The sequence below is a fragment of the Megalobrama amblycephala genome, linkage group LG14, assembly GCF_018812025.1.
Source record: "Megalobrama amblycephala isolate DHTTF-2021 linkage group LG14, ASM1881202v1, whole genome shotgun sequence".
NCBI lineage: Eukaryota > Metazoa > Chordata > Actinopteri > Cypriniformes > Xenocyprididae > Megalobrama > Megalobrama amblycephala.
The window spans coordinates 19,492,406-19,504,848 of NC_063057.1; the positions used below are offsets into that span (position 1 = coordinate 19,492,406).

The 12,443-nt window shown below is 33.3% G+C and overlaps 1 protein-coding gene across 2 annotated transcripts in view; it reads right to left on the minus strand.

Annotated features, from left to right (window-relative positions):
• Positions 1-12,443, minus strand: part of kdm7aa (lysine (K)-specific demethylase 7Aa) — an 80,949-nt gene that overhangs the window by 3,312 nt on the left and 65,194 nt on the right. For both annotated transcript variants that reach the window (XM_048155089.1, XM_048155088.1), the window contains exons 8-17: positions 8,647-8,734; positions 8,396-8,502; positions 6,786-6,877; positions 6,603-6,689; positions 5,349-5,588; positions 4,991-5,115; positions 2,974-3,152; positions 2,637-2,728; positions 1,284-1,405; positions 855-1,174 (exon numbers count right to left, since the gene is read on the minus strand). In XM_048155089.1, coding sequence (XP_048011046.1) covers positions 855-1,174; positions 1,284-1,405; positions 2,637-2,728; positions 2,974-3,152; positions 4,991-5,115; positions 5,349-5,588; positions 6,603-6,689; positions 6,786-6,877; positions 8,396-8,502; positions 8,647-8,734 — 1,452 coding nt within the window. The remainder of the gene's footprint in view (positions 1-854; positions 1,175-1,283; positions 1,406-2,636; positions 2,729-2,973; positions 3,153-4,990; positions 5,116-5,348; positions 5,589-6,602; positions 6,690-6,785; positions 6,878-8,395; positions 8,503-8,646; positions 8,735-12,443) is intronic.

Genomic DNA, 12,443 nt, shown 5'->3' on the forward strand with positions numbered 1-12,443 from the left:
ACGACTTTTTTCTCGTAATTTAATGACTTTATTCTCAACATTTTATCTCGACTTTTTTCTTGAAATTTAACGAGTTTTCTCTCGAAATTTAACAACTTTAATCTTGAGATGGTTTTATTTTTTTATTATTGCTTGGCCCTAATCCTCTTCCGTAAAAAATAGTTTTAACAAATCAATTTCTAAATGTTTCATTTACATGTTTTCCAAGAAAAAAAAATATGTTTAACAAATACAATTTTCAAAAATTCTCTTTTACACATTTTCCAAGGTATTAAAAAAAAAATGAAAAATTTTCAAAAGTTTCCTTTACATATTTTACATATTTTCTATTTTTCAAATAGTTTTAACAAATACAATTTTTAAAAATTCTCTTTTACAGATTTTCAAGGTAAAATAGTTTTAAATCAATTCACATTTTTTCATTTATATATTATAAAGGAAAAAATGTATTAAAATTCTCAATGGTCTTTCACATACAAAATTTTAAAACAATTTCATTCATATTTTTTTTTACACTGAAAAATCTTTAGTTTTAACAAATATAATTTTCAAAATGTTCATGTTCAATATTTCATGTACAAATATCAACAAATCAATTCATAAATACTGTATGATTACATTTTAGGAGAGTTGCACCATATGATATTTTACAACCTTGCCTTGTCATAAAAAGTTCAAATTACTGACTACTTATTGACAAACAGTCATGAGAATCAGGATGGGTTTTCTCTCTTTCTTTGCATGTTTGTTGCAACACATGACCTTTCTAAGACTTTTTCTAAGAAATAATATAAATAGTTTTACTATTATTTCTTTTGGTCTAAGCAACAACAATCAAAGCTCAGTCTGCTCACCTTTAGTGGCCTGGTTGCTGATGGGTGTGGGGTTGGGGGCGTGTCTTTTGGAGGGGTGGAGTGGAGGAGAAAGTGAGCTCTCTCTATATGAATATTCCTCTCCAAGACTCCCATCTTCTCCCTCCGGGCTGTGGGGTGCCGAACAGGGTTCACTGCTGTCCCACGTGTCACTGCTGCTGTTGCTGTTACTGTTACCCTGACTGGACCACCAATGCTGCTGTAAAATATCACCCCCTTCTGATGCCTGCTGACACAGCAGCCCCGCCATGGACAGCATGCCCTGAATGGCGCAGTCTGTGCTCGGTGAGGTAGGACGTTCTCTGTGGACAAGTAGTTCTCAATTTTAGCACACAAAGAGGAAAAAGCACTTAAATTAGCTTTTAAACTGTGCCAGTTTTCTCAGGTGTGTGAAATGAAGGGCAGCCATACCGTTTTAACGCTTGCTTATTGTGGCTGTGTGGTCGGCCGCTCAGATGCTCCACAAAACTCCCTGAGTCTCTCTTGCTTCCTCCATCCTCTTCCTCAGAACTCTCTGACTCTGATGAGCGTTTCTGTTAAAGGAAAGGATGACAGACAGGAATGAGATAGCAGAAAAGAATGATTTTAAAGGAATAAACTGCATTAAAAAAAAAAAAAAAAAACTTGAAGGTCTACTTATAATGTTAGCAATATTTTCACATCAAAAATCCTAATTTAAAAGTAATAGGCTATTTTCTATCCTGTTTTGGACCCTCTCTTTAAAACACGGCACATTCAAGACTTGGAAGTAAATGGCTACTGCTGTGAGTGGGTATCAGTTTTGCATATTAAAATAAATTTTCAATGTCTCCGCCATTACACGTGTGGAATAGTTTTGAAAACTTCCGATGTTGAAAAATGTAAACCAGTGAAGATCAGAAGATCTGTCTGCAACAGCTTGGTAATTAATCCTCTTTATTTATTTATCCCTTATGTATTTGTGTATTGTATTTGATTAAGTTATATTAGTGTTGAAACGAAGGCGCTACTTAAAGGTGTTTCTCTCGTTACATAGTTGAAACATTTGAAACACGTTTATGTGTATTACATGTGCTTTATAAGTCTTGGTTGTCTTGGATTTAGCAGTTATAGTTGACAGGATAACTTAAAGTGTTTTGTGTAAATGAGTTATTTTGCACTGTCGTTGTTATATTCATCGTTCATCATTTACAGTAAAGTGAGAACATATCAAACGATCTGTAACAGACAAAGCAATAGTGACACATGGTAAAAATACGATAACTCACACTTGTGTGTTGCGACATTGAAAAAAAAAATCTGAAAAAGAATCGAACATGTCTTGTTTAAAAATGAATCCACAGTATCATTAAAAATAAAGTTCATCCACGCTTTCTGAATGTTATGATCACAAGGAAGGCAATGGAAAGACTGTTCTTCCGCAATATGGCACTGCACAATGTCTTGTAATCCTCAATGGCATCTCTATGGTTTTGTTGCTGCATTAATCCTGTTTGTGTCTCATATTTACTATTACATGACATGCATGGACCGGTGGGTGGGGCTTATGAGCGAATGATGTTGAAGTAGGCGTTGATATTCTTCTGCAGAGACAGCCTTTCACCGCACTATGACGTAATGACAAAATCCGAAATCCTGTTTTAGGACTAACAAGGACATTTTGAGTTCTAAAACTTCCTGGATATTACAATATAGTACAATGAACTCTTATATATTAAAAGACTCAATTAATTACCCCTTTAAGCCATTTAAGCAAAAAATGAGTTTAATCGACATCAACAGTACCTCAGCAGAATCCTCTGCCTCTGACTCAGAGTCACTGTCTGAAGATGCTACATGTGGCGACTCCGTCCTGAGTTCAGTCTGCACAGTTAGACCTGACAAAATAAGATGATGGTCATACAAATGTCTTTATATACACTAATCATTCTTTTGTCTTTACACAGACCGGCTTCAAGCTTATTTTAAACGTAAGAGCAGGTGCAGCCATTTGTAACTTAAATAAGTCTGACTTTTGGTGTCATACACTTCAGGTATTTTTAGCTGTACAAAATAAGGTGGATAGTCAGTCTGGATAGCAAAAGCTGGGCTGCGACAACCTCTACCACTCCAAGCGACCTACCATGATTGAGTGGTTTCTTGATAGTGCAGTGTACTCCATATTCATCCTCTCGCTTTTCTTTTTTCACTTTTTCTTGTGGGCACATTGGCATTCTTTCCAATTTTATCCTGTGTTGATGGTACTGCAACATTTCCACTTCACTGACTTTGGCTGCCACATTACTGATAGATAACCTCTCCCTGTGAGGAAGAAGGACCAAAATATACTTTAAATAATGTGTTACATTAATACATTTTATAAATAAACATACTACATTTCAAAAGGGGATCTTAAATTAAATGTTTGTTTAAAAAAAAAAAAAAAAAAAAAAAGCTTCACCAAGGCTGGATTTATTTGATAATATAGTAAAACAGTAATATTATGAATAATTATTACATTTAAACAAATGTTTTCTACGGAAGAGGATTAGGGCCAAGCAATAATAAAAAAAATAAAACCATCTTGAGATTAAAGTTGTTAAATTTCGAGAAAAAAACTTGTTAAATTTCAAGAAAAAAGTCGAGATAAAATGTTGAGAATAAAGTCATTAAATTACGATAAAAAACTCGTTAAATTTCGAGAAAAAAGTCGAGATAAAATGTTGAGAATAAAGTCATTAAATTACGAGAAAAAAGTTGTTAAATTACGAGAACAAATTCGTTAAATTACGAGAACAAATTCGTTAAATTACGAATTTGTTCTCATAATTTAACGACTTTTTTCTCGTAATTTAATGAGTTTATTCTCAACATTTTATCTCGACTTTTCTCGAAATTTAACAAATTTTTTCTCGTAATTTAACGACTTTATTCTCAACATTTTATCTCGACCTTTTTATTGAAATTTAACGAGTTTTTTCTCATAATGTAATGAGTTTATTCTCAACATTTTATTTAGACTTTTTTCTTGAAATTTAACGAATTTTTTCTCGTAATTTAACGAGTTTATTCTCAACATTTTATCTCGACTTTTCTCGAAATTTAAGTTTTTTCTCGTAATTTAACGATTTTATTCTCAACATTTTATTTTGACTTTTTTCTTGAAATTTAACAAGTTTTTTCTCGTAATTTAACGACTTTATTCTCAACATTTTATCTCGACCTTTTTCTTGAAATTTAACGAGTTTTTTCTCGTAATTTAACGAGTTTATTCTCAACATTTTATCTCGACTTTTTTCACGAAATTTAAAGAGTTTTTTCTTGTAATTTAACAACTTTATTCTCAACATTTTATTTAGACTTTTTTCTTGAAATTTAACAATTTTTTTCTCGTAATTTAACGACTTTATTCTCAACATTTTATTTAGACTTTTTTCTCGAAATTTAACGAGTTTATTCTCAACATTTTATCTCAACTTTTTTCACAAAATTTAACAACTTTAATTTCGAGATGGTTGTATTTTTTTATTATTGCTTGGCCCTAATCCTCTTCCTTAGTTTTCTATTTGAACATATTTTACAAAGTAATTTATTCCTGTGATGCAAAGCTGAATTTACAGCATCATTATTCCAGTCTTCAGTGTCACATGATCCTTCAGAAATCATTCTAATATGCTGATTTGCTGCTCAAAAAACATTTTTTATTATTATCAAAGTTGAAAACAGTTGTGCTGCTTATTATTTTTTGTGTAAACCGGATTCAGGATTTAAAAAAAATAAAATAAAAAAATACCATACCATGTCAATAATTAAGATGTACAAATAATCTCAAAATTTCACTATTCTCACTACTAATTTTGGTATGTCACATTAAAAAAAAGGTTGTAAATAAAAAAAATGTTAAATAAAAAAAGGCAAGTAGCCATTCAATTATGCTTCAAACTAAATATTCAAGTAAACAGTAATAAATAAGAAGTGATTTTTTTTGTCTAATAATGTTCTTTCAATTACTATATGACTAACATTTTGGCTAGTATTAACATTAATGTTCCTTGACTGGCATTGTTATACATCTCTGGGTTACTCATAATAATGAAAACTAATGTCTAACGGAATAGCCAATCTAATGTCACAAAAAATGAAGCTATCGGGACCCTCACCTCACAATTTTGCCATTACATAGCACCAGGCGCAGGGCGTTGTCATGATTACCATCAACAGCTACGGCAGACACTGAAGACACTTTCTTAAACTTGCCATTCACTTTGGAGCTGAAGGCTGGGTCCTGTTACAAGAAACAAAAGATGTTTTAACTGGAAATAGAAGAATAATTGCATGCTGCTAAAAGCAGTGAACCTATATAATATCAAGGTGAAAATGCCCTCTAAAAACCATTTGATAGCATTGTATTACAGTCATATGATAAGGAATAATGAAGGCTAATGCCACCACAAAAAAGGGATAAGAAATTTGAGCTACAGTGCATTATGGGGGGGGGAAAAAAATGGACTGACTCACCTCCTCAAGCGGTCCGACCTCCAGTCTCTTTAATACCTCCAGCGTGTGAAGCTCCAGGATGTCCAAGTTAGAGGGCAGTTTGCGGCTGTGATGATGATGATGGTGGTGGTGGTGGTGTCGACGATGATGGTCTCGTAGCCGCCGAGCTGCACAACGTGCCTGATATCCTTTCTCCAGTGATGAGCGTGATAAAGGGCACTCAGCACTTCCCTGAGATTTTCCAGCTTTATTCGATTCATCCTGTTTAAGAAAATTACACCGCAAATCACTTCAACTTCTAGGAGCTGTTTTAGGTTATGTAGAAACACCCATTATATTAATTAGCATATATTTTAGTTAAAACTTAAAAGGAAAAAAAAACAAAACATTTTGAGAAATAATGTTTATTTAATTTCAGTACAGGCTGTGTACAAATGTATATTAATTTAATCTTTTAAATTGTGTTTAATCTTATTAATTGTACATGTGCTTCAGTTGAATATACATTTAATTTACTCCAAGCTACATAAGAATTAATATTACTTTAATCTTTCAAATTTAATTTAATCAAATTTAAATTGATATTGATTGTAAATTTGCTTCAGTTGAATATAAATTTTATTTACTCCAATCTGTGTAAGAATTACAATTTAATTTAATTTAATTTAATTTAATTTAATTTAATTTAATTTAATTTAATTTAATTTAATTTAATTTAAAGTCCAGGATGTGAAAAAAATTAACATTATTCAAATTTAGCTTAATCAAATTTACATGAATATTTGCTTTAGTGTAATATCAATTTAATATACTCCAAGATGTGTAAGAAATTTAATTTAATTTATTTTATTTTAATTTAATTCCAGCCTGTGAAAATAATTAATATTAATCTAATCTTTAAATTTTAAATGAATATTAATTGTAAATTTGCTTTAGTTTAATATAAATTTTATTTACTCCAATGCGTGTAAGAATTTAGAAATATATATATATATATATATATATATATATATATATATATATATATATATATATATATATATATATATATATAAATATATATATATATATATATATATATATATATATATATATATAGTTTAATTTAATTGCATTTATTTTAAGTAGAATATTGGCAAGACAGAAATGACTTGTTTCCATAAAGTTGCAAAGCGAAGATCAAAAACAAAAAGCACCAACTATCTCTTACAGTCACAACATCTGTCTAAACATCTGTGCATCTAAACATCACCCATTCCAAACCACTCGTCTTACCTCCAGGTGGCGGATCTCCTTGGTCAGAGCTTTAATGAGATGGCTTGGCCTGATATGGTCTGGAACCTCACTGTTAGGTTGAGTCAACTGTAGAGGAAACACACAGAGAAAACTACCATGTAGAACAGCCACAGGAGTTTCACTACAACAATAATGACATAGTAAATGTGGATGTTCTCTTGCCTCCCTCCTCAGCCATGTCTTCAGTGATGAGATTAAAGCTTTCACCCCGTCCACTAGATAATCCTGAGGTTGACAGTTATCCTCCCGCAGCTCTGAAAACACAAACAGGTTTTCATTTTTTTTTTTACTTTGTTTTTATTTGTATTTACCCTATACTAAAGGCCTGTTCGCTCCAAGAACGATAACTATAAAGATAACTATATTTGCGTCCACACCAACGAACGATAACGGTCTGTTTATTCAAAGCTCACACGCTGCGGTTTCAAAGTGTGTACGTCATGTTTTTGCTGTTCTTGTTGCATTTACACGGCTTTAACCAGCAGATGTCCTCAGCATGCTATGTTTCGAGTGGATAGCTAGTGTAATCGATCTAATCTAACTGAATATAGCTGACAAAGTCAATATAGTGGAATAAAAACAACGCCTAGTCTTTTTCATTAAAACTTCAAGACAATGTTGTCGAAACTAGCGCTGGATACCTGAGGTAATTTTATGTTACACTGTTTGCTAGCCTGGCATAACGATCTCATCGTTAATACTTCTCAACAGTTATTCCGAGGGTATGACCGATTGTTTTCCATATATCCATTTTCTTTAAAGTATCCTTGAAAAGGGGGTTGACTTGTCAAACAGTGGTGGCTTTTTCTGGAACTCGGCGATTAACTTTTTTTCTGGATGTCGTCTGCCATTTTAAATACGGGAGCCGTAAATTAGAATGGATTCTGATTTGGATTCTGGAAAAAAAAAAAATCACTCTAAAAGTGATCCCAACGATATCGTTTCTCTATATCATTATAGCTTTTGTTTGGACAGTGCTATTTTTTTTTTATATTTCGAACGAGAACTATATCTTTATCGTTTTTTTATAGTTATCATTCTTGGTGTGAACGGGCCTTAAAGGTCCCGTTTTTCGTGTTTTTTTGAAGCTTTGATTGTGTTTATAGTGTGCAATATAACACGTGTTCATGTTTCGCGTGTAAAAAAAACCCAGTATTTTTCACATAATTTACTTATCTGTATACCGCTGTTTCCACTGTCATAAAAACGGGCTGATGACTTCCTTGTTCTATGAAGTCCCTCCTTCAGAAATACGTAACGAGTTCTGATTGTGCCAGCGGTTCCTGTGTTGTGATTCGACAGCAGCTTAGCGAACCTTGCCCGGAAAGGTCACGCCTCTTACCATAACGTGGAGATGCACGCGCTCAGTGTTATTGTAAACATGTCTTTAATTTTACCCTATCAATTTGAGCCGGAATCAGACCCGGTGATTGGACTGCGGGATGAAAATAACAGCGTTTCGACGACATGGCGACAAACACACTCTACAAACGCAACTCTTGTGTATTCCTGTGGGCGGAGGTTAGTCAAAAAACTGTTTTAGTGACGTCATTAAAGAAGGAAGTAGAGGGATGTAGTCCAAACTGGCCGTTCGATGTAGGCGACTTCTGTTAATTAAAATATCTCGCTTGGCATTGAACTTTGAGCTTTAAAATTTTACAGATTTTATTTATACTCTAACAACAACATTACACACTAACTAAAGTTTGAAACATGGGATCACGAAGAACGGGACCTTGAAAGCACTGCAGGAGTTGTCCTTTCCCACTCACCTTTTAGGGTCTCCAGAAGGTTTTTGGCCACATACCAGCAGATGGCCTCAAAGTATGGGAACTTAAAGAGATCTGGAGTCTTCAGTCTTCGTTCCATCTCATAACACCTGAAATGAGGTTGAAGAGGTATAACAGCTCCAGTAGGAATTTACATTTAGAAACCTATATAGTAAACCTACTATAGTTACAGGAACAGTATAGACAAGCTTAATCAGAAGGAAAAATATCGAGGAATTAATTCAGGGTTTTACCTGAGCTGCATGTCTATGTTTAAGTTATGCAGGAAGTTCCCACCAAACGCCATGGAGTCCTGAGAAGTGAGCACTGCATGGATCCAACCTGTAGAGGGCAACAGAGATCAACATTCAAGGCCCAACACAGATTGTTTTACGCTGACCTAATTCACTCTCACAAGCCCAACAATAAACAATTATTTTATCATTTTATTTTTAATGATGTCTCTATATACATGTCATTATTTTCATTAAACATTATCTTAAATATTTTGGAGCCATTTTTGTAGACAACTCACTCAATGTAGAAACCCCCATTACATTAATTAGCAAATATTTTAGTTTAAAAATCAACAGGGAAAAAAAAAAAAAAAAGAATTAATATTTAATATAATTTAATTAAATGTTAATATAACAATTTGAATTTAACCCAGGCTGATTAAAAATCAATATTGATTAAATGTTTTACATTTTATTTAATAAAATTGTATGAATGTAAGTATGATAGACACACACACACAGACAAACATTACAAATGTCAATTTCATACAGAACAACGGTAACCAGCATGTAATACACCTATAAATACACATCAGCAAAAGCTAAATATAGAGTAATCTCACACCCACACCTCTCTGCCACTGACAGAAACATCAGTTTTATCTCTCCATCAGGCTGCATGTGTATTGGCCTCCGTGTGCAGACACGCTGCTAAACAAGAGGGGGATTTCTGCTTCGTCATATGTGACGTTCTGCTCGAGGAGGGAAACCCACATGCTTGCTTTCACACACCACAAACACATGCTGTGATAATGAATCCCCCTAGAAGAGTTACGTCTACTACCTACGCACTGGTTAAAGACCGTTTATAGAACTCTGAATGTATGCTGAATTAAAGCGCCTCTTATTGGGTGATTAAAATAACATTCAGATACTTTTCATTCTTTCCATTCGGTGAGATGCACGTGAATTTCATCACAGCCTTCAGAGTGTTTTCAGTCTGTTTACCACGTTGCTCAGCGAAGACCGTTGCCCAACAATCCCTCTGTAACAAGGGTCATCAGTTGTTGGACGCTGATCCACATTTTCCTGGCAGAAGCCCTGGGAAACCGCCTGATATTACTTTCGCCTTGCCGTACCGTGTTCGTGTTTTTCTGCGAAAACGCACATCCTATTTTGTGTCGTGGGGTCAATTAAGGACACAAAAGGCATGTTGTTATTTGAGTCAATGACAAATACATGCCCACAATAAAGAAAAAGGAAACTTAGGCTCTTAGCAATGTACACTTTGTATTCCTATTGGTTATTATGTGTTTTGAAAAATATGGTTGCACTTTATTTTACAGTACGTGTGCTTTCAGTGTACTGAGTAATGTAAGATAACCACATGGGTTAAGTTAAGGTTTATGGGTAGGTTCAGGGTTAGTACCTATTTACTACCCAGGTAGTGTCATAGTACATAGTATGTTCATGCGAAACAGGACTGTAAAACACTACCAACAATATTCATACCATTTTTAAGAAATGTTTCAAATAATAATATCATGTGGTATAACCATCACGTATTTTTTTCTATCACGCCTTGAATATGTGAGTGTACACACCTTAAAAAAATGTTTTTAAAATATATTTTTCAAGGTACATTTCTTTTACAACAAACATGAATTATTAATTCATAAATGTGAATTAACGTCCCCAAGAGGACGTCTGACCTACACTACCGTTCAAAAGTTTGGGGTCATTAAGATTTTTTGATATTATTATTTTTGATATTATTAAATATTTTTGATATGATTTTAATGTTTTAAAAGAAGTATCTTCTGCTCACCAAGCCTGCATTTATTTGATTAAAAATACAAACAAAAACAGTAATATTGTGAAATATTATTCCAATTTAAAACAGCCATTTTCTATGTCAATATACAGTAAAGTGTAATTTATTCCTGTGATCAAAGCTGAATTTTCAGCATCATTACTCCAGTCTTCAGTGTCACATGATCCTTCAGAAATCAATCTAATATGATGATTTGATGCTCAAGAAACATTTATGATTATTATCAATGTTGAAAACAGTTGTGTACAATTTTTTTCAAAATTCTTTGATGAATAGAAAGTTCAAAAGAACAGCATTTATTTAAAAGAGAATATTTTCTTACATTATAATTGTCTTTACTGTAACTTTTGATCAGTTTAACTCATTCTTGATGAATAAAAATATTGATTAATTTTATTTCTATCCCCCAAAAATAAAAATAAAATTAAAATTCTTACTGACCCCAAACTTTTGAACGGTAGTGTTTAATGTTAGAAAAGATTAAGATTTCAGACAAATGCTGTTCTTTTGAACTTTCTATTCATCATAGCATCATGAAATAAAAATGTAAATAACTGTTTTCAACATTGATAATAATCATAAATGTTTCTTGAGCAGCAGATCAGCATATTAGAATGATTTCTGAAGGATCATGTGACACTGAAGACTGAAGTAATGATGCTGAAAATTCAGCTTTGATCACAGGAATAAATTACACTTTACTGTATATTGACATAGAAAACAGCCGTTTTAAATTGGAATAATATTTCACAATATTACTGTTTTTGTTTGTATTTTTAATCAAATAAATGCAGGCTTGGTGAGCAGAAGAAACTTCTTTTAAAACATTAAAAAAATCTTACTGACCCCAAACTTTTGAACGGTAGTGTACATGTATAGCTCGTTTTGTTTTGCGTCATGTTTAGTGGCATAAAAATGTAAAGTCAATGTCCCTACGATAACAGGCCGGCGTGCATCTGATAAGTTGTGCATGTATATTGCAACAATGGTGATGCAAACTTCACATACTTTTGTAAATACAGCGTTTAGCTGATTTTGATAAGCGCTCATTTTCACAGTTGTAAACACAACAGCTTTCTTCTTCCACAAGGGGGTTCGGCGTCACGACGGCTTTGTTTCCAGGAAGGCGACACACACGTCTCCCGGACACCTTCGAAACTCCTGAAGTGTTTCCCATTTTGTGCGCCATATGAATCAGACATTCAACGGTCCGTTGGCGTTTATTTTGATATCATGACAGTTGTACCAACCTGACATTTTTAACATGTATTTCTCAGTTAAATTAATTTATAATTATTTTTAATTCATTTTAACAGCTTTTTAGATGTATAAATCATAGATCCACTAGAAATGAACATTACTGAGGCATTTGTTCTGTTGCATCATCAACAGAAACTGCTTAAGAGGATAATTGGTGTGCACCTGCTCATCCTTCAGGACTTCAGAACAAGCAGGTATCATCATCACAGACCCCTCTCGCTCAGGCCACAGCCTGTTTGCACTTCTGCCGTGAGGCAGACGGTACAGATCTCTGTGCACTAGAACGTCTAGGCATAAAAAGAGTTTCAGGCTATCTGAAACACGCTATAGCTAGCACACCAATTACTTCTGTTTTTATAATTCATAATTCTGTACTCTTATGGTGTTTATGCCACCTGAGAGTTGGACAATAAATAGATCCTTACTATGCAAATACACATTTTTATTTTTACAGCTGTATATACAGTACATAATGCACACATCTGTACATAAGTCTTCAGATCTAGAAGAATATTACTTATTTTTTCTTAATCTTATTTAAATATTGTTTCTATTCTTTTGTGTTATATATGTATGAATGTACACGATGGATGGATGGATGTATGCATGTATGTACCCAGAGCTCCTGGAAACCACAACAAATTCCTTGGCGAATAAAGCTCATTCTGATTCTGAATATAATAATGTAAATAGGTGGGTGGGCGTAACCTTTTAAAGGACA